Source organism: Anarhichas minor, unplaced genomic scaffold (assembly GCF_050575085.1).
Source record: "Anarhichas minor isolate MPS153535 unplaced genomic scaffold, ASM5057508v1 ptg000030l, whole genome shotgun sequence".
Classification (NCBI taxonomy): domain Eukaryota; kingdom Metazoa; phylum Chordata; class Actinopteri; order Perciformes; family Anarhichadidae; genus Anarhichas; species Anarhichas minor.
The window spans coordinates 5546288-5569522 of NW_027466476.1; the positions used below are offsets into that span (position 1 = coordinate 5546288).

Here is a 23235-nt window from a genome sequence, read left to right on the forward strand (position 1 = left end):
ACTCACATTAAAAATGGTCATTTGGATTGAACGGAGAAGAAACGACCCATTAAACAGCTCAGGATTCAACCAGAGCCTTCTAAGAATTCAACCAAACAGCATTTACTAGCTACTAGTTATAGATGTTTTTGTACTTTATAGTATGTCATATCCTAAAAGTGTTGAGGGGCAGACTACATAAGGATTATGTGCATTGCAATATCTCAATTTGCCAGTTGGGGTCACTGTTTACCAACAGTAGTAGATCAGTAACAATGTGTAGTAGCCCAGTCAGTTTAATTTATTTATTTTAAATAGTGGAGATGGTTTCCTAACTTATTTCATCTATTTATACAAAAGTTAAATCAACATAACATTGATTGACTTTTCATAGTAGGAAAACACATGTTTTACTAATAACATTGCTGTGGACCCAGAAACCAAAGAAGCTAAAAGGAATTCATCCATAATTCATTTAATTATTTGCACCTGCACATTTCCTACAAAGCGCCATATGGGAAAAAGGCCTATTCGATTTTTGTAGCGGATGAAGTGTGTTGTACACTGCCTGGGGAAGCCCCATGGCTATACGAAAGCTCAAAATCTGACAGTAGATCAAACAAACATAAAAAAAAGTCATTAATTGTAGTTTCCTCTGCTTTTACAGGCACCTGGAGACTTGATTAAAAACCGATGCTGAAACTGAGCTCTGAAGAATAGAGGGCTACTATAAAATGATAATAGATATTACATATTTGCACAAAACCTTTTCCAGTTTGAGTTTCTAAACCACTTAACAGCTTTCTACAGGTTAGTAAGTGAGACTTTTTCCCCCTTTGAATTAGCATCCCGACACCTGTATGAGTAACATGTGGATACATGGCAGAAACACAGGAAGTAGAAGTAATATACAAACAGTAAGAGGAAGAACCAGTTGTCAATGAACAATTAATGAATGGAAAGACAAGTGTGAGTGTTTTGATACTTTTTTTTTTTTTTAATCAAACCGCTGTAAAATGCATTATTCTTTTTTTTACCATGGAAGTGGTCAGAGATCCCTTGCCTGAAACAGTTTGCATTAAACATGTCTTGTAACCAACACGGAGGCTACTCTTGTGCAGTGTTAGGGCAGAACTAATTACCTGCAACAGGGTTACAGTAATCCAACATTTAAAAAGTAATGACAACTCTGAACTATTAAAATTACTGCAAATTTAAATCAGATTATACATTCTCTAGAAATATACTGATGACCCAATGATTTTATATAGCGTAAAACAGAAAATAACTTCAAATTCTAGTCCAGAAATTGTGCGTCAAGTGTATATTTAATAATAAATAATCTTTTATATGGTATTGATTGCATTTCAAAGCAGGTTACCAGTAATCTGTTATGCATTAGACATTTTGAAGCAACCCAACCCGGCTGCTTTGTGTGGAGGTAAAATATTTTCCTTTACAAAATGTTATCCGTTCTTTGGCAATCTTAAATTAGCACACATTTTCAAAAGATGCATTTCACTACAGGTAGCTAGTATCAACTAAAAAGTGCAGACGAAGCTTCATTTTCACATGGCTGCTCTGGTGCAGCTTGACGAAGGAGGAAGAAGGTGGGAGGTGACGGAAGGAAAGGTGACGGAGAAAGGCACAGAGTGGGTTTCCTCCATCATTTCTTCACACCTGCAGTTTGAACTGGAAAGAACTGGTGCTCCATTTGCTCTGGTCACAGTCGAGCATGGTGCGCTCTGTGAAGGTCACATTACCTTCTGCGTCTATCAGGATAATTGTATTGGTCCTAGATGGGCAGGGACGCGGGATACAAGCAAACAAACAGAAAGAAATGTTAAATTAACGACTGAAAATGCTAGAAGAAAATCCTGAAGAACACAGGGAAGTGGCAGGAGAAACACCGTGGACCACTATGATCATTTAAAAGTCATATTTGCAGTATTTAGCATGTATTAAAAGTGAGCAGGCGGTGGAAAACAGTGACACTCAGACCCTTTTGGCCACAGGACAGTCTCTGTGTCCCCTAGTGCAGACAATGCACTTTCATTTCCTCACGGTGCCGTTTTGATTATTACACTGGGGATTTTTGTGGAGCCACAGTTCTGTGTTCTCTATGATCCTGCAGGTCAGTCCCCTCCGGTGAAGACAACCAGGGGAGGGGAAAAAGAAAGAAAAAGAAAGGGAAAGAGAGAAAGAGAGACTGACCTTGTACCATAATGACGGCTGCGAACAAATACCGCGGAGTGAGCCTCGATCTCGGGCTTGCTGTAACCTTCACCGTGGCTCTCGTGAAGTGGATCAGGTGTGTTCCTGTTAAACAAACCCACAAAACTCCTCTTTGAGAAGCTTTATAGACTTTATCCACTGTTGTTACTTACTTGCTTTGTCCTCGGCATTCATTTCTGTCTCAAACCTAAATGAACACGCTGGTTTGCAAACTTTCTCTTAACTCGGCTCACCGACAGCTGTTTTCTGAAAATGCAGTTGAGTTTTGATACCTTTTATACATAAACAGCTACTAGAGACATTTCTCCATAAGCTTTGAGAGTTGACATACTAGATGCTCCTAATGAATGTTAAGGTCAAGTCTAATATACGCTCATCTCTTTTGACAAAAGCACAATTTGATATTTGAAACTCTGTTGCAGTTCTGTGCTTTCATTTCTGCAACCTGGGGCTACATTTTGCAGGATTATCCATCGTTTCGATCAGGTGTGAAGATAAATGATTCTAACATTCGCTTGTAGAGATGCATGGCTGTCAGGAGTATTGACTACATTTCTTGGGTTGGGGGCACTAACTTCCCGGAGTCTTGGTTTTTCACGTTTTGAGAGCGGTATCGATTTTCTCATCGAAGTTAATTAACGTAAAATTTCAAATTTTCCTCTGTCTGTGCACGCTGAATTAATCGGTTTACCCCACACATAACCTGCTAACATTTTTGCAATGTTCACCAAAATCTCTCTCTCTCTCTCTCTATATTATATATATATATATATATATATATATATCCTCTACATGTCAACATTCATGACACCATCGATGTCAATTAATTCATATTCAACCTATAAAACAGCTTTACATCCAACCCGAAGCCTTATTTTTTGTATTTTTTTATACGATTATTCACAAACTAAAATGAATAAAATGAATAAAATGAATAAAATGAATAAAATGAATAAAATGTTTCATTGTGAGGGAATGTGTAAGTGGGTGTTCGGCACTCACAGTTCCTCATTATTGAGGACGTTGAGCAGCTCTTGCACCAGTCCATCGCAGGACAGGGACTGGTCGCTGACGACGCTGGTGAAGTGGCTTTTGCCTCGCAGCAGTTTCCTCCACGGAGCGTCCAGCAGCGAGTTACTCAAGCCATAGATTCCTGTTGAGGAGCATTTGAAGAACACAGAGACACACTCATGAGTTCTGTCAGGGAGACCTTGTGGCAGACAATACATTAATAGACACTGAGAGCGAGATCAACATGGACACATGAACGGGGCCATAGGCCGAGAGCACAGTTTCTACAGCGACCATAGTAAAAACACAGACCTGGTTTTAGATGGATGGGTTCAGGGCTGCCTCTGTTTCCATAGTAACACATACTGTCTTGTTTGGCTCTACATGGGACACAGTAAGATGGAAAAGTACAGATTGCATGATTCTTTGTCGTTTACAGCAACGATGATGTTCAAAGGAGTACTCCTGAGGGGATCCTGTAAAATGAGAGACGATGAACAGTGCACCTCCAACTTTCTTTGCAGTCCTGGAAAACAGGAATTAAGAAGCCCGTTTCATTTGTAGAGGCGATTCAAATGGGGAAATACGTAACAGCGAAGTCAATTGCAGCATTAAAACCCTCCTAAAAGGAACAACTGGGTAAAAAGAATGCTTCAAAATACAAATTAGCGCTGCAAACAACTACGAGTAGCACAAAACCATTTAGTTGTGGTGTTAGATCTCTTTGCTAAGTCCTCAGTTAGACGGGATTTATTCAGTCGGAAAAATCTGTCTGACATCAAGGGCATCTGTGACGGCTTTGGTACAGGAGAGTGAATAATAAATTATGACCAAATCCTTTGAACCAGCAGCGGAATTCATTTTTGATGTCAATTTTATGACAGCCATACCAGTGGCATTAGTCAATCTGAAATGTGGCGCAACACCGCTTCAACATCGAACTTGGAAAGTTTCCCAGTGAAGAGCTGCTAGGACCGGAGCAGCATGTGCTGCTGGGATCAAACTTTATTGGTTTTAAAAGTCAAAATACAGATCGGCCTTTGGTCTCTACTATACATCAACATGAGCAGAACATGTTTACCATAAAACCCATCGACAATGATTGTATATCTGATGTTTGGAGATGACGCACTTACTCAATTAATTGATACGTTTATTGACAGAAAATCCACCACCCACTACTTTGACCTTTTTTGCTTGAAAAGTCAATTATATTGCTGCATTGATTGTCAATCAGTTGATTGTTCCAGCTTCTCAAATGTGACCATTTGCAGCTTTCCTCTGCTTTATATCACTGTAGATTGAATATCTTTGGGTTTTGAACTGTTGGTCAGACAAAAAGAAGCTATTTCAAGATGTCAACCTTGTTGAATTATGATAGGCATTTCATCGTGTTACTATTCTCTGAGGTTTTATAGACACACAATTGGTCAATTATCCTTGGAGCCAAAGATTTGAACCGATCTTTTAGAAAATTGCTTCAACCCAGACGACTACAGAATATGAAGGAATACATATGAAAAACATGAACTTCACCTACAAAATGTCTTCAGTGTTTCAAGAAGCTATTTGAGATGTATTTATTTGGTTGGAATTATTACGCACACAAAACATGTACCACTTAATGTAAAGGAAGATTCCCGTATGTTTTGTTCTTTTGCTTATCAAAGTGAGACTACTGAGGAATGCCTCTCGTTGTCCTCGGCCGAAGGTGATGGAAGAAGTGAGGATCGTTATCTGAGACAACACAACAAATGATTAGTGCTGAACTTTGCTCGTCTACAAACAGAGGTTGTCCTTTAGTGTTTGCGCAAGCACTCTTCTGTCCAGTGTAAATGTCCCGGAGTCTTTCATATTGATTCCAAGTTTTAGGCAAACGCAGTTGACCAGTCTGAATAAACAACGGCTTTTCCTGTGTTCCTATGGTGACTGTGAAACACAGCAACACTGGCCAATGTTGACTCGGGTGACAGCAGTCACCCCTCATACATGCATGTACACAGTTGCTGCCCAGTGGGAACCAGATGGTGCTGTAACCTGAAGGAAAACTGTAGAGTCTGTAAAGCTTTTAACCCATTGTTATTTTTCTTCTGTGGGCAAACAAATGTCTGGAACACTAGCTTGAGTTTACCAAATACTGAACTCAACGACAGCTTAAAGGCACGGTGTTTATGTCCACACTTTGCACGTGGTGGTAGCAAGTGGAGGATCTGCAGGGAGATAGCTCCATTTCATCTATTTGATACTGGCTCGGATATAGAAAGTCACATCAGGTGTGCTGTGGGTTGATTTGGGCTGAGATGAGGGAACAGCAGGAGGTCAAGGCCACTGGGCAGAGAGAGGACGTGTGTGTGGGGGGGGGGGGGGGGGGGGGGGGGGGGGAAAGCAGGCTTTTTCAGATCTCGGTAAGAGAGGTAATCAGTATGCTGGCTGGGAGACGATCTAATGAAGAGTCCTCTATACTGAGGCTTCGGAGCAGTTTCCCCATCGCCAGCTGTGGTGGAGTTGCCTGGAGATGGTTGGATGAGCTTTCGACATGATCAGTTCAGAATGTAGATGGGCATGTTGGTGGGGGCTCCTGGGTAATGGCAGCATGTACTCCCATATCCAAACACACATGTGTGCGTGTATACTCACACGTGCAGAGACTAAAGACATGGAAATGGTGTTCGGTGCATTTTGAGCCATTCTCAGTCCGTCCACTTTTGAGTAAAATATCTGGAAAGCTATTGGATGGATAACCATAAGATTTGGTTCAGACATCCATAGTGCCCAGAGGATGAATGACTTTGGAGATTCCCTGACTTCTCCTTTAGCACATTCACACGACTGACATTGGTAGATATAAGTAAAATGGCTCCACAACTATTCGATGGATTGCCATGAAATTTAGTATTGCTATTGACGTCCCCCTCAGGATTAATTTCAATACCTTTGGTGATGCAGTGACTTTTCATCTAGCTCTTTCATCAGATCAAAACTTTTATTTTGTCCAATACTTTGGTTTATGGCTAAATGCTTTCAAACGAAGATGTTTAGCATTATACCTGCTATGTTACACACATGTCGTTGTGAGGGAGTTAGCATGCTGGTGTTAGCATTTAGCTCAAAACACCACAGAGATGCTAACAAGGCTGCTGACTCTGAGCCTTGTCACGTTAAGATACAAATTAAAAATGATAAACTCAATTAAAACTATTAATTTAAAATTAAATACATCATTTAAATTATATTGACTTTTTCAAGCAGTATCCCATTTCATCAGCTACTGTTTGTGACCTTAAGGTGACAGCAGACTTGATAAATACAACAGAATACCATAATATTTGTTAATGAAATCTTATCACACATGACCTAGAAAAGTTAGCCTTCATAGGATCAGACAGACTTTCATGGGAAGATAACTGCATGAAGATGTAGTGGCATTCAGATCTAGTCCTGATGTTAAATATCTCCCCACACAAACAATTATAAGGCCAAAAGTAACATTATTTCGATTGTTGTGGCACTTTTTGGACATCTGGATTCACTCTATGAACAAGGCAGGCTATTTGAGCATCTACTGCTAATTCTATTCAGAACTAAATCCTGTTCTATTATACTCAAAGAGATTAGTATTTCCCAATAAGTCATTTTAATAGTGGAAAAACAAATCTTCATAGCTCTTTAAACCGTTGAGAGTTCATCCACCCCGCACACTCTGGAATGTGCGTATCTGATGCTCCACTGTTTGTCTTGTTCAGTTCAAACAAGTTTCTGCCAAGAATTACAACACAGAGATATTCAATGAAATTAATTATATCTGGGCATCGACTTCAGCCTTGAGAGTATAAAGCAGAGAAGATCCCTAAAACTAAAATGTACATGGTAATAGCTCCACAGAGAGAAGGTTAGGACCAAATCAACCACAGATTATTAACCAAGGCTATAATGGATTAACAAGCATCACAATTAAAAAGGAGAAACACTTAAATCATGGCCAGACTGAAATATTTAAATGCCTCTCTGGGTTGTGTATTAAGTAAACACCCTTTCTCCTCATTGCATCTCAATGAGCGTGATCACACTCTCTCAAAAATACAGAGTGAATACAGACAATGCTTTAAAATGGTGCCCCCCCCCCCCCCCCCCCCAATCATGAATCATGTGCTGGTTCAAGATGAATGAGAAATCCTCTAATGGTAATATAGTGCTACTCTCTATCCACCAGATGTTGTTATTGATTCGGAAAGAAACCAGATGCCTTGCTTTCATGCGAGTTGCCGGGCTCACTACAGTGGAAAACAAATAGGCTGGTAATAACGCCGTGTATTAGGAAGAGTGTCATCTCTGTCTGCAGTGAAAGCAGCGCCCGTCAAATGGGTATTTGAGGAGAGAAACAAACACGGTACATACACAGCACGAGGCTCTGGTTTGACAGCTGCAGTCAAAGTGGAAGACAGAAGGTATTATCGGGACATAAACATAAACGTTTCCTGGTGTCTCATGAGCGTGGGGTTAATTAAGTCCAGAACTAAGACCTCATGGTTCTCTTCTTACAACAAGTCAGTTAGAAAGATTACAAGTCAGCCAGAGAGAGATTTCAACCATTAGCTCAACTATTTACTCAGCTACGGATGATTAAATCTGCCAGCGACAATCGTCATTTCTGTCACCTGTGAAAATCAAGGACCAATTGTTTCGATAAATGGAGGTAGGTGGCAATGACTAGCTGACATCATAGATTTGATTAAGTGTCTCATACAACAGAAAACCAATGTGTTCTGTCTAACCCTAAAACCAAGACTAACAAATGTGGAAGAAGGGCTGAACCAGCAGAAGAAAAGCCGCCTTGAGAGGAGATCCTCCTTGCGGCCATGTTACCAGGATACACGGATCATGAGACCAAACTCCTTTGTGGAAACCCTGATTTGTTTTTTCTTCTCTCCCCCGCTAGGGATACAGTGAGATAGGGGCATGTGTTGGAGCTGAACCATCAACCTCTTGCTGGCAGAAACTGAGACTTGTTTCCGTGCCAATTGTCTACAGGGGCCTCCTCCATGAAAACTATCTTGGTGTGCACTAATCCCACTTTGATTTTCTCTCCTTTACCAGACCACCAAATTCAGTCAAGTCAAGAAAAGAAAAAAACCCTCATTATTTTTAATGCCGTCTAGATTTTCTTCATCTGAAACCCTGAAATATGAACCAGTTTTTTCTTTCGAAATTGAATGCTGGCTCTTTCACAGCTCAGCAGCTGAGGGTTTTCTTTCAGTTTTGCCTGCTTGGCACGCAAGAGATGAAAAAGCAGCCTTTCCGGTTTATTCCAAGGTAAGGCCAGAAGTCGGAGGAACTGAGTTACAACCCATCCTTAACAAGTTTTAAAAGAATGTTAATACTTGTCTGAACACCCGACGGTCTTAAGTGGCCATCATTTGGATTTTTTTCTACCTCTGGAATAAATTTCAACTTGCAAAATGAATAATGTTGCGAGTGTGGCTGCTTTCTTGAAGACAAACGTGTCGTCTTGCAACCAAATCTCAGTACTAAAGAGTCTCATGATGTTGACACATCTCTGACTCCGCCCCATCAGTTGATGGACCACACCTTTCACTCACTTGAACTCCGCTGTGAGGAGGTTGAAGCCATTGTACAAGTGGCTTTCCGCCGACACCTTCTTCAGGTAAGAGTAGCTGTCCACATCTTTGTCCGTCAGGTAGTGACACACAAGAAATCCTGCGGAGCAACAAAGGTAAAAAAACAAATGATGCACTCGATGAAACCAGACACTTCAGACCTAATCTGAAGTGTAAGCAACATGCAGGATACTTCACAGGAGACTGTGGATGTGTGATGTAACAATAGGCATTTGACGAGCGGCGTGGCTGGCTCACCTCTTCCTTGTGCATCAGGATTGGGACGCCCTTCCATGTAGTTGGTGATTACGGCCAGCTTGCCCCTCTTGCTGATCCCCAGCCATGACCCGCCTTCCTTCCCACATTCAAGGTCCAGGCCTGGTAAACACAAACGCAGCGCCAATGTTCATCAGACTTCCATCTGGATGTAAAGTATACTGCACGCTTTTAGTAGCCTCATGTGCAGCTTTAGCAGTAATTAAATAAACTCAGTCCGTTGTTTTCTTTCCACATTCCACCTCTTCAAATGACATGGAAGAAGGTGGACGGCATGTGCGCCGCACTTCCCGGTGATCAATAAAGACGGGTCCCACTTCCACTGAGAGAGCCGAATGGTCTCGCTCCTCTGGGGAGTGAATGGAAAGCTCGCCCGATCCCACTGGGAGCTATAAGCTTACTTCCCTTCATGTTATGTCTCCTTTAGGGCCCTGCCTCCCCCCACCCCTCTAGACCCGCCGATAAGGCAGGGCCATTTATTCCTGTCACGCCGCATAAAAGCAGCCATCAATAAAGAGCCCACTACCGGAGTCCTGACCCTCTATTACAGAGGGGAAACGGAGACTGATGAACAATGGGGGCTATCTCTGCGTTTCCTCCTTCAGGCAGAAACAAAAACAAAACAAAAAAGGATGATTGATTTCCCCTGCTTGGCTATAATGTGTATTGGACATCAGTCAATTAAATATAGTTTACTGCGGGTGGGGATATCTCGTGACGGAGAGGAGGAGGAGAATTGGATTCTGAGGTGGAGGAGACAGATTCTTCCTTGATTATTGAAAGCCATTTAGCTTTGAATAAAACTGTAGTCAAACACGGCTAAACAGCCAACATCTGCTGCTTCGTCACAGTCACAGAGCCAAGAGAGATTCTCCAACACATATTCCACTGGTCTAGAACGAAGACAAATTCTTCTTCATGGTTTAAACATATCATCTGTTGCCCGATTTGGTATCGTTTTGTATGCAGCATCCAACCTTCGGGACTTATCTGGTTAAATAAAGGCCAGATAGAGACACTTCAAAACACCACTAACTGGTATGAATTTGCTTTCGGTGTACTTTTGAAGAAGACAAACATTGAAGAAGACGAGCAAGAAGGTTTTCATTCAGTGTGCGAGGCAGTGACGCGGTGAGCTGGACTCAGATGTACAGCCTTACCGCTGAGGATCTCAGTGTTGCTCCCCCAGAAGTCTGCAGCTTTGGACGGCCGGCTGTAGAACTCATCTCGGTTTGCAGCCAAAATTAGCCTGGAGAGAGAGAGAGAGAGAGGGAGCGAGAGAAAGAGAAAGAGAGAGGTTTACAAGTTGTCCCGTTAGTTTTGTTCATTCTGTGAGTCCAATGAGGTTTTAAAGAAGGTAATCGGTAGTCTCAAGAGCAGATCCATCATCAAAGACTCATTCATGATGACTGGTCTCCGGGATTTCGTGTTACAGATTTGCTGTAACAACCAGAGTCTCTCTCTGCCTTCATAAAAGCCTCCGATGTGTCCAGGAGTCTTGCGGTATGCGGTTGTATTGCAAGTGGATTGAGCACGATGCAGAGGAAACAAGAGGCCAAGGGCACAGGGAGGAGGTGGAGGAGGTTTTGATGAGGACCAAAGAAGAGCGGATCAAAAGGAAGGTGACGGATAAAGGACACGCCAATATAAAAGTTACAGACAACTTGTCTTTATAGACAGAAAGCAAAACAGGAACAGACCGGTTTCTGTGTACTAGCTGTGTCAGCGTAGTACAGTCAGCTTGGTGCGTTTGCTTGTTATTTCCTTTTCAGTGCATTGTAAAAATCAACTAAGACAGGGGTGGGGGATGTGGACAGAATTCATGACAATGTTAAACCCACAGAACTGTATTTGTAGTTACAGTGGGGAGAACTTAGCAAAGATAACACAAGTGTCAACATTTTGGGGAAAAGCATATTAAATGATGGCATTTAGAATATATTTGCTAAGAACAAGCCAATGCTTTTTTCTAAACTGCACGATAAGGAGTTAAAACTACTTAAAAGATGAAAAATGTATTCATCCGACATGACGGATGTAGACAAACCATCTCATCTTGCGAAGCTGCTTGCACCTGCCTTGCGTCAGTAACTGTTCCAGGTATTTTATCAGTTTTTATTGGCTCAGCAAGGCTACAGCACCAACATTTACTGCCCCTACCACGAATGAACAGCCTGAGAAGTGTCAGCCACAGCCTGCCCGTCAGTTAGACGTTGACCTGCATTATTAATCAGTAAGTCGGTGGGTAATGGGGCCATTATGTCCATTAACAACGACACGCTGCATTGTGATTTGTGTCTCATGCAACACCAGCTATCAAGTTTCTACACGCCTTCACCAGCCGCTCACTACCGGCACAAAGCAACACATCCAGCTCATTTCACCCAGTCAGTGATTCTGAAACGATTATTCCTTTGCTCAGAGAAGGAGATCACCCATCACTATTGCACCGTGTGACTTTTGCAAACACGAATCAGCATTTTAGCAGAGAATCATGGACTTACGTATTTTATGGTGCGTAAGCATGCAAAGCACCAACACATATGCAAGCTCGGTCGATTATACTGACTGTTCATTCGTAGAATTTGAGTTGAGATCGTTGAGATTTAAACAGTGCAGAGCAGCACTCACTGGGCAAACTACACAGGCCAGAGAAAGCAAGAAAAAGCAAATGAAACGTATTGACCTGTATAATAGCTGTATGTTCTTCCTGAGCGGACGATGCTCCCCCTCCTATTAATCTTGTGCGGGAGCTTGGATCTTGTTAAGAACAAACAGATAAACCAAACCGGCCTAATAGGGGTCGACCTCTGTGCATTAAGTGATAATGATAGCCTGTTCCCGTGGCACTGTGTGAGCCACCACTGCTCCAGAAAACAAAGTGAACACACTAATGATGCCACACCAGAGAGAGCATCTGCTATCGGATCCGGAGGAAAAAAAAAAAAAAAAAAGAATCTGTGCAAGCCACTCTGATCACAGCCAGCCAGCTGCGTCATGTTGGAGGGATGGTGGGAGGCAGAGAGGCATCAAAGCTCTTCCTGAATACCCAAACTCACATTCTTTGTCTATTCAGTAAACACGGCGGTTTGTGGGCGCGGCAGCAGCTCCTTCAGGTTTGCTGTGGAACGACGTATTTAAGGATATTCATGTTTCCAATGGGATCACTCCATACTATTTTTGTGAGACCTTGACCCTTCATCTTGCATTAAAGTCATGAACATTTTCCACTGGAGCAACAATTTGCTCTGGTACCTGGTATTTTGGAAAATTCGACATTTATTGTTAGTTTTTGGTGACTATGTGACTTTTCCTCTCGAGCACTAATGATGTAGGTATCTTAAATGATCCCCTCGATAAACGAAAACCTGGTCATCAGGATCGTCCTCTGCTGGGAACGCTGGATATCCATCCAGTGTTCGTCCGGATGCATCAGTGCAAAACCACAAATTTCAACCTCGTGGTTGCGCTAGAGGAAAAGTGACGGGATCACCAAATGTCGGTAGGATTCCTCCTCTGGGGACCATGAATCTCTCTACAAAAAATGATGTCAATCCATCCAAAAACTGTTGAGATATTTAAGTCTGGACCATAGTGGTGGAATGTCTAACAGACACCGATATCCTCGGAGCCACACGCAGTTAAAATGATTAAAATCTTACCGACAGGCTGCCGTGATATATATAATGAGCATATTCATGTTCCCACAGGGCGCAACCTTTCCTCTTAAGCCAGTGTTTGGGTCAAAATGTCAACTTGCTTCCAGCACACATCATCATTTTAATTGGCAGATTTCCATAAGTACCATCATAGTCCGAAGGGGATAAACACTTTTTGCTGTTTGTTTAATCACTTCTAAAGGAAGTGTTAAAATCGTAAGCTTTAATCATATTACTGTGTTTGTTGTTTGATTGCGGCACTGCTTTGAATTAATAATTAATAAATGACTGTTGCCAATGACTTTTGAAATACAGAAATCTCAGCATGTGGGTTATCATTGAGTCATCATGCTGAACATGAACACATTTAACCCCCGGAGGTATAGTCCTGTCATTTTGTTCTGTGTAATCATTTGTTCTTAATGTAACTGAAATCTTGCCTCAAACCCAATTTAGCCAAAGTATTCTGAACATTCCTTTTGATTTGCACATCGCTGCAGAAAAAGAAAAACTCCTTCTGCGACTAGTGGTCTATAAATAGCACTGATGTAACCACATCAGGACACAGTACGTTTCACCTTTCCCCGGGTTGAGGTCTGAGTCAGTCCTCATACCACACACCTCTGCTGTGATCTCCCGAGACAGAGTCAGACTCCCAGAGGGAAGGACAGAGATGGACTAAGGCCAGGCAGAGGGTTCACTCTCGAGCTTAGCGAGATTATAACGTGCTGGACTTGACATCACCATATAACTCACGACGACTGCACATAGTGCACTGGTCTGTGCCGCCCGCTGAAAGAAGTTAGCAGGGTAGGGCACGAGGAGGTCTGTAGCTGCTTGTTTATAACACTTCACCGAAGCCGTATGATGCAAACTGAGCTAAATATTGGATATCTTCTGAAAAACAGCCTCACAACATCACAACATGTTTGTTAAAAAAGGCCTTAAACTGCTCACCTGTAGGCACTTTTGGATGCAGGCCGGGGGTCAAACTTGAAGAAAATGATACACATGGGTGGATGGATTGTGGGATTGATGACACAATTTCACTCAATCCTCGCCTGCCTTCAAATCGGAGTCATGTCTGACCAAGAGAAAAACAACATAAACCAAAAAGTGTTTAGTGTTGGTGTATTAGGACATGGATGACTGTAGAACTGAGACAGCGGTTGTGAAACAAGTGTTGGAAAACAGGGCTGGGTGTGTTCAAGTTTTAGCAATAATTAACTGTATGTGTCCATGGAGAATATATGTGGATGAAGAAGACTGTTTATGTCCATATCTTAAGAATGCACTCATCACGTTACTTCACTATTGATCACTTCAATACTCACACAGTGCACTTAGCTGTAGGACAACAAATGGACCCTCCAGAGTGCATGCTTTGTGTCCTCCTGTGCACGTGAACAACGTGCAGGATAGCAAGTGTTAGACATGGCATCACAAAGGTTTATTATCATGACCTTCTTTTTGACTGTAATGACAGCAAATGCTGCAATTACACGACTCAGCCCCGTCCACGATTCACAATGTTATTAAATGATGATACAACCGAGCTAACACTGTTTAACGTTTCAGCACAACTTGTCAACCTAAGCAATAACTAGCGAACGTTGGCATTTTTGCAGTCATTTACGTAAAGATGAACAACCAAGCAAACTTTAGCTAACGTCACCTAGCTAACCTTAGTTAAGCACGTAGGACTGCGAATAATAACTTCTACGCTAATTGTTTACCTGCTGTGTCGGCTAGTTGTGCTCGTTACACTTGCTGTTGAAAACTGAAAGGAAGCGTACACACGAAATGCCCTCGATTTGTGTCTCCAGTCGTCTCATTAGCCACTCCAGCGGGCGTGTATATTTATTTTGAGTGCGTTGGCTTGATTACCGCCTACCCTGGCACTACCAATGCACAAAACGAGTGTCCTTCCAACAAGGCTCTGAATCAAGCTGTGATTGGTCAGTTTACAAGAATAAAACCAACCACAAGCTAACAGCAAACAGTAATAATTACTTTTCCGGTTAGTTAAAAAATAAAAGCATTTGTATTATAGTAGTATTAGTGTTGCTTTGGTAGAATTGTTTAAAATGTTAGGCTAGGCTTGTTGAGACCAGAGCTAAATTGGAGCCCACAGCTTTTTCTTTATTGACTTTAATTAGATACAAGGATCAACCTTTCAATACATTATGCTCCAAAGAGTTTCCTTTGACTGAAATGTACACCGACTTCAGTCCCAAGGCTGAAGAACAACATTGAGTGCAGAATGACTATAGCACCTTCAATAAGGGCCAAACACAGTTAAAAACAAAAACAAAACTAAATGAACACAATTATTTCAATGCTTAACATATGGCATACTACTCAGAAGGTCGTCCACTATCTTGAAATGTAAAATCTAAATATCTGCTCTTTGCTGATTTATTCTGCACAGAAAAAACTATATTGTACTGTTTAAGTTTTACTCTTATTTGTGTGGCTTTGAGAACTTTTACTTTGAAAAATATTTAATAGACGTTTTCTTTGTATTTGTGCTGACTTGACAATACCACAGTACCAGTAAACATAACAATAGGAGCACCGAATCTAGAGAAATAGATAACGGAACAGATACAAAACAAGATAAAATCTAACTGATTTATATGAGTGTCTAACTGATATTCTGTGTTTTGTGGCATTTAATGAGCAAGTTAACGGAATAATGTTTTTTTCCATAAAGTATAGCATTGACTACTTACCAAATGAGAACATTTTAAGTAATAACACGAGTACATTAATAATTCTGCAGATAAATCATCAAAAAGTCAAATCACAAATGTCCTCCAGTGCTCTGCGAGTGGTGATGGGGCGGAGACACGTTGTGACCGACAGTATCCAGAGGGATGAGAGGGATAGAGGCTGCCCTGCCTTTCCATACAACACACCGTCGCAGTTACTAATGAGTGATAATTAATGATACTCGCTTCGAATAACGTTACAAGAAGTAACTTTTAAATCAGTTAGGATAGGCTTCTTCGTTTTTGCATGTGGCGAGCAGCAACCTGACAACTACAGTTTGAGATATCGAGGGTTTTAACGGGCTACTATCACCCTGCAGCAGACACATTGCATGCTCAACAGCGTTATTTAGCCGAGACTCGGACTACTGCACATCACACTGGAGAAAGAGTCTCCTCGCCTTCAACAATAAGGATGAACAGAAGAAACTGAGGTAGGCTACAATATAATAAATAATATCAAAAGGCTTCAGCTCTTTGCTTTCTCCATGTGGTGAATGGTTATCGTGCAACGCCAAGTTTTAGCCTGTGCCGTTACAACTCAGACAGTAATATAATAACAATAATGTAATTACAATGTCAATCGAAATTTGAAAAAATAAACCGTCTGCTTCCTTTTCGGGTGAGTGAGCAGGTGCTCGGATGAGGCATATTGATTAGGATGCACGGACCCGGTGTGTTAGAAAAAGATTTACCACGCTTTTGTTAAATAGTCGGTGTTTTTAATGTGTTACGTCGGTGGGAACTAAATTACTAGCATATTATATCAAATGCGTTGATTTAAAAAGCAAAACATATGCGGTGTATATGTTGTGTTGTTGAAAGCTCTTATCGCTAATGAATGCAGTCAAAGGCAGCGAGCGCGAGCTTCAACGAGCTGTCAATCATCTCATCCTTTTCTCGTCCATTGTTTAGTCCCTCCTGTTTGTGAGTGAGTTACCATGGAGAGTCTTCCGGTTCTCTCCTCTAATTGCCTTATTTGGAGAAAGGGTGGCAGTCAGTGGCTGGGCTGATGGTGTTGTTCTGTTAATGCTTCCGTATTCATGTCCCATGTGAGTGAATGACGGAACGCCTCAAAACAACGACCTGAGCTCAGACCGTTACAGAACCTCAAATGGAAGTTCTCAGTAGACTTTGATTGATTTTATGCAATAATGGCCATTAACTGCGCATGTGCAATTAATTTGCATTGATCTGCATCCTGCTGTAAGGAGCTTCTGATAAATCAGGTTTAATGTTGCAATGTTCTTGTGGCAAATCTACTTAACGTGGAGAAGTGGCAGTAGCCAAGCAATAATTAATAATATATATAATATATTTTTTGAAGAGACCTGGTGTGGTTTGCAGATTTAAGAAACTTAATGAGCATGTTGGTCCATATATTAGTACTCTAGTCTGCATATAGCAGGTTTGCACCCAGTTGCTATGAAGCGCTGTGTATTGAAGATGGTGGACTTAATTGACATATTTACAGTGGTACTTCACCAATCTTTGTGTTAGTCAGTGGTATAGCATGTCTGTGGACGGTGTTGTGTGGGGTGTATGGAACAAAAAGCTAAGCAAAAGCAGAAAAGGGGTTGCAGGTGCAGGGAGGAGACAGATTTACACTGATCACTGGGGGCTTGTGAGCACTGAGGCCAGATGTTCCAGATTTCAACGGCCTACTCACCTTCACGATACATATGTAAACCTGTAATTCACAAAGGGGAAAACATTGCTGCAAAGACCTATTTTGGATCAGTTGTGTCTTAAAGGTTTCTGTCGTAAGGTGTTGCACTGATCACATATGGACCTGAGAATTTAGGCCATTCAGGCTCTTCAGACAGAATGAGAATCACAGTGCGACAGCGGGATCCACACTGCCCTGGATGGTTTTAAACCAATGCCAAATTACACCACACACTTTTAGAATGCTGATATTTGTCTTGATGCCTGTTGTTGCCGTATAAGCTATACACTTGAATGTCAGCATGGATCAGTATATTCTAAATTCAGTCTTAGTTATGGCATGGCACCCGACATTACAGTAGATCCTTTGCGTTCTGTAGGTCTAAAGGTGTGAATGAGTTCATAACAGTAATATTCAAGGCCTCCTCAGAAGCTTCTTTATAAGCACATCCCCGTGCTCACAGAATACATTTTAGGCTCATTGGCAGCCAGGAAGCTTATTATGGTCACACAACATATTTGCAACTCAAACACAGAGCAGTCTCTGGACAGGGCGAGAATTTCCATACCACCTGTTACTGGGCTGAAAACAGAAGAATGCTGCGTAACCGGGGGAAAACTCAAAGACTTTCCATGAATGCTAATGTTCAGAAAATCCTATTTCATCTGTTTGCGGCTGTAGTTATCAGACGCTTTCTTGTATGCTCACAAAACATAACAACATTGTCTTGTCTCGTATTATATTCTCTGTTTTTCCTGAGGCAAAAAAGCAGAGTTGCTAAATATTCACTACCATAATCACCAGGTAACAAGCCAATCAATTACCAACCAATAGCTGCATATTGTTGTTGGCATATCTCTTTGAAATAGATTTAGTATTTTGTCCATGGGACTAATTCTTGTATCATCACTTGAAGATGTTAAAGGTTGAACTGTAATTTTTCTAATGGACTTGACAAGACCTAAGGTCAGCTTTAATCTCACGAGCAGTTCACGCTCCGATGCACTCTTTTATTAGGAAGTATGATGCCTGAAGAAGATTTCTTATTCCTAACTGTCAGCCCTGCAGCGTGTTGACAATTTGGATACAGATGTAGAAGCTGGTTACTGTCAGATCCGGCCTTTATCTCAAGTCTGTAGGAACTGACTTGCCTTGACACAATTTGAATATGATTCCGTGGTCTTTCGCTCCATCTATCACTCCATTTTATCTATTGTCATATTGTTTAGGACTGTGGGGGGCGGGAGCCTACATGCATTGGGCAATAGGGGGTACACATCAAGTGGAATCACAGATCAGTGATTATGTTTTAGTGCTCCTGCAGAAAATAAACTAATAGTCAAAGAGCAAGCTTATGGCTGAAATGCTACTAAACCAGCTATTTTACCATACCTCTTTCAGAAATGTGTCAGGCAGAAATCGATTTTATGTGATACTAGTCCTTACAAAAAAAACCCCATCTGTATACATGTTAATGTGGGATAATGGTGAGCTTCTTTGCTGCCACTGGGAGACATGGAGGTGTTATCTGCTGCCATAGGTGTTTTAGTTGTGTGTGACGGCCTCATGGTACCAGAAGAAGACAGTACAGAGTCTGTTCCATGAAGGGATACTGACTCGCCCTGTGCTCCTACACCTGTGTGAAATGTGTGTGTATGTGAACCAAGCTGGCAAGAAAAATCTCTCAGCAAGAAGGTTGTTTTATTTGTAGAGGAGGATAACTTTCTTGGATTTTTCACAGTCCAGTGTTTCTGAAAGCTGATGAAAATATTCATGTGTCAAAACAACCAGTAACCAATGTTTGGTTTTGGTATTCTTTACATCCGAAGTAGAAAAAGAAGTTTCCGTGCAATAATTGGTTTTGCAACACAGTGTAATAACAGTTCCAATGCATTGCAATAGACCGTTGGTATATTAAGCCCAAAACATCCAGGGATTGAGTATTCACAAACAAGAGAAAGAAATTCAGGATGAATGTTGGATTTATTACGTCCTTTAAATTAAAAATAATCCAGTAAAATGTTTTAATGAAGAAAACAAGAAAAAAAAAAAAGTTAAAATGATATACATCACCTCACAGATTATTGAGTTTGTATTTATTAGATTGTCTGAACAACAAGGCCAGGTGCTGGTTTACCATGCCAGGAAGGTAAATACGTCTAACAGTGAAACGTCCTCCCGACTCCTTTGGCTGTTTTGTGTTTATTTTTATTTCACCCCAGCATTTGTCACTTGACCTAGCAAGCTATTTTAACCGCAGCATGCACCCGGGGAATGTTCTCCCGCCTTCAGTTGTCAAGAGCCTTATTATACTGCACTTGTACATTTTGTCTTTTTTTATTTATTTTTTAATTGGATGGAATATTTTGCTCCATAAATCAATGGTTTTAAAGCCTTAATTATATGGCCCTATAGTCTTGCAGTATGCAAGTTGTACAAGAACTGGGATTAAGGGACTTCAAGTGCAAAAACAACTTAAACCAAAAAGTTTGTATTCGGAGACTTACATTACATTTACATAATGTAAGTAAAGCACACCAAATATTATATTTCATATTTTTTTCCTATCACAACATAGCAATAAAAAAAAGAAAAAAGTTTGTTTAGTTTATATGTAACGGCTTATTCGAAACGTACAAGTATAATTAATAAAGTCTCTGTCCCACTGAAGTCCACATCCATAGTCAGACCCTGGACAGTAAAAGTAAAGTTCATTTAAGAGCAGCTTTTGTTTATAATACTCATTGCAAATGTGCTTTTATTGTGACGACATGACAACATGTGTGCCTGTTTCTAAAGTCTTTACAATGAACTTCCACTCCTTATTGAGAGACGGTGAGGATAGATGGCTGATGTCTTTTTATATGAGAATTTATCATTTCAGTTAAAGACCCTGCAAATACACCCACGCCCCCTAACAAGTGGAACAAAAGGGTGATAGAGCTGTCAATCAAGTGCACGGCAGTGTAAGCTACAGTGCGTCCCTCTTGGTTTTGACCATGTGCCTTTCAGTGTGAGCAATAGAGAAGAAATTACCTGTTGAAATGACCCTTTGCATGTGAACATTAATATATTACCGCTCACACTCTACATGGAGAGCCGATGTTATGTTATGAATCATATTAGCCTTATACCTACCTCATTATTATTTCATGGTCAGTGTAGCATTTCATTACTTGGTGTGCATGGGAATTATAGAGCATGCAGCAGTATTTCAAAGAAACGGTACAGATGAAATGATATGTTTAATGCATAAAGTGGAAACCGTATTCAAAATGTGAGCGGTATTCATTGACTGAGTTTCAAAGAGTGGTAATTATCAGCAATGCTATCATAGTGCACATGAATTATTTCAGACAGTGTTATTCCTGTGTATTTATGGAGGCTGACACATTTGTGATTCAGAGCTCTTCTGCTGTGTTATATATCATGCATGAGCTGTGTTTTTGTGGCTTTCGTGAGCTGACCGAAGCGGTCTGATATCAAGGAGCAAGGGGGGAGCCGGCCCCAACCCGGAGTGAATGGTCCTTTTGTGGGACAGACACCTGCAGAGCTCTGCCTCCTGCTCCTGAAGCGATTAACATGCACCTCCAACCTCCCTAACCCTTCCCACTCCCCAGTCGCTCGGACACCCATCCTGGCTCTGCTGTGTTGTCCTAGCACCTGTTCTACATCACCCATCCTGCAAAGGCTATAACTCATGTCTTTGTCTGGGCTGGACAAACACAGCAGGACTACACAACTGTGTTAGAGTTGTATTGATTGCTACTGACAAGGTAGACTGTGTGTCTTTATTTCTAGCAGGGGATTTTGAGATGATGTGTGCAAAATACCTGTATGTCTTTAATGCCAGTTTTAAAAGGTATTTCCTTTTTTTTTTCCGGTGAGCCAGTGGAAAGACAGTAAGGTCCAAGACATGAGTTACATTCAATCTGAATTCAGTTCAATTAACTGTCCTTTTTGCTCTTTTACTGTTGTGGCAGAAAAATAAGCTAACAGTATACCAGGCTTCAATAAATTCTCTCTAAAAAAAGGTAAACATCTGTAAGAAAGCCACACAGGAAGCAAAAGATTGAGTCGGCAAAAGTAACTTCATCCTCAGTCTTTTAGATTTGTATTAGCTGACAACCTTTCAACATTAGCGGGACGTGAAAAAACGGCTTGTGGGCGGGGCAGCTAAAATGTTGTTTAAAGGAGCAGCGTGTGAGATTCAGTGGCATCTAGTGGTGAGTTTGCAGATAGCAAGCAAATACACGACCCTCCACTCTCCCCCCACTCCAAACAGCACAGTCACAATATATTCTGTAGTATAATCAGGATTATTGACCTGTAGTCATTAAGTGTTCCTCAAAAGTTAACTTTTTCTAGTTTTCTTTTCAGTCGGACAGAAAGTTCTTCTCAATTCCAGCCTATACTGCCTTGCTCTGATCTTTTTGTTCAGTCTTCTTTTACCGTAAGTGTACTGTTTATATTTGTCAAATATCCGTTTTACTACAGTCGTTTTTGGTACAGCCGGGACATTCATTGAATACTGATATCAAAGTCTGACTAGTGTTCGAGTTGTCATGTGTAATTTGATGTTGCTTACATGTATTTTCCTGCAGTTACAGATTACATTACAGTTCAGAGATCCAATCGCCGGTTGCAGCTGAGTCTAATGAAGAGTGAGTGGCTGCTTGGCCTGTATAACACCATCACCAATGTTATTTGTGAGCACTCATACTGCATCTCTGATTATATCTTATGAAGGCATTAACAATCCTCAAAATGTCACTACAGCCCGATTATAGGTTGGATTCGGGTGCTGAGGTCAGGGCAGGCAGCTCTCCTCTGCCAGACCCACAATGACGCTTGTGTCAAAATTGGTTTTAAATCAGATTTTGGTGGCATCATCTCCCCACCCGATTGTCGGGACCGCGGGCTGCGTTGTTATTAGAATATCAGCTGGCCTGAGCTTTGTAACATGCTGAGTCGCTGATAATCCGCTCCCCTTTCTTGCACCCTCTCTGTGTCATAGGCTCTGCATCAACATAGAGCGCTGATTGAATTCCTCTTCTGAATATTCCTGAGACCCGCCCTCCCCCTCCTCAGTGGATTGATGTTAGCTGTGTACCTTTATTTCCCCTCTGTAAAACACACACAGTCCTGTACTGAATGTTCTTGCTCAGTTTATTGTGGTGTTTATCTAATGGCTTCCACTTGTGACAGCGACCGAACAGAACAGTGAATGTTCTGTCTGTCTGTCCATACTCCGACCCCCCCCCCCCCCCCCCCCTTTCCTCCTCCGCTCCCAGGCTTGGGTCTTGAGGATTAACCCTGCCCTTTACATTCTGGCCGGCCATGATTATGTCCAGGGATAAGAGCTGCTTAATTGTAATCACTGGAGCTGTCCTGTGCAGCGTAAACACAGGAGCCTGGGCGAGCCACGGCCACACTCTGGAGATAAATACACAGCATTTTCTCACTAATTGACCATATCTGTAAAGGAGGTTATGTTTTGCTGTCAGTTAGCAGGAAGCTACTTATCATAACTCAATGGAATTCTATAAAGAAAAACAATTGTATCTATCTGTGGTATGGCCTATGTAATATAAAGTGTCTTATTAACAGACAAAGTGAGATGACACATCAACTCCAAGTGTACCTATTAATCACTACAGCATTTTACAAAGAGGACGTCGCAACAAATTAACTTTAATTCAGTGATGGTCATCATTAGATGGTTCAAGGGGGGATAAGGCACTTGAACAAGCGGTAATTTCTTTGCTTTAGAAGGTAATTGCTTCACAAAGAAAGGTTGGGGGGAATTTGATGAGATAGTACAACACGTAACTATTTCTCTGCAGCATCATGAGAAGGTCTTTGCCTTCCCAGACCATCTAAAAACAGTATACTGAAGTGTTTTTTTTTTTACTATTCTGATTTGAGGTGACTCTTTCCATATGGCTAATTCATAAAGGTTTTTGAATCACTCTGTCAAATGCAGTCTTGATGGGTATTTGACTTTGTCAAAGCTT

The 23235-nt window shown here is 41.3% G+C and overlaps 1 protein-coding gene across 1 annotated transcript; it reads right to left on the reverse strand.

Annotated features, from left to right (window-relative positions):
• Window positions 1-949: 949 nt before the first annotated feature.
• tango2 (transport and golgi organization 2 homolog (Drosophila)) lies at window positions 950-14645 on the reverse strand. The gene is made up of 10 exons (XM_076104747.1): window positions 14512-14645; window positions 14110-14169; window positions 13733-13859; window positions 10277-10365; window positions 9099-9218; window positions 8823-8940; window positions 3538-3605; window positions 3217-3367; window positions 2194-2298; window positions 950-1774 (listed from the first exon to the last, which is right to left on the reverse strand). The coding sequence occupies exons 3-10, from the start codon at window positions 13786-13788 to the stop codon at window positions 1654-1656; spliced, it is 828 nt and encodes a 275-aa protein (XP_075960862.1). The 5' UTR covers window positions 13789-13859; window positions 14110-14169; window positions 14512-14645; the 3' UTR covers window positions 950-1653.
• Window positions 14646-23235: the final 8590 nt, after the last annotated feature.

Bases quoted from the DNA above. Each gene is read 5' to 3' on its own strand.
- tango2 (XM_076104747.1), bottom strand. From the start codon at position 13,788: ATGTGTATCATTTTCTTCAAGTTTGACCCCCGGCCTGCATCCAAAAGT. The intron at 8,941-9,098 runs GTGAGCCAGCCA...GTTGCTCCGCAG, and splicing joins TCCTGATGCACAAGGAAGAG to GATTTCTTGTGTGTCACTAC. The intron at 1,775-2,193 runs GTCAGTCTCTCT...CTGCCCATCTAG, and splicing joins AGCCGTCATTATGGTACAAG to GACCAATACAATTATCCTGA.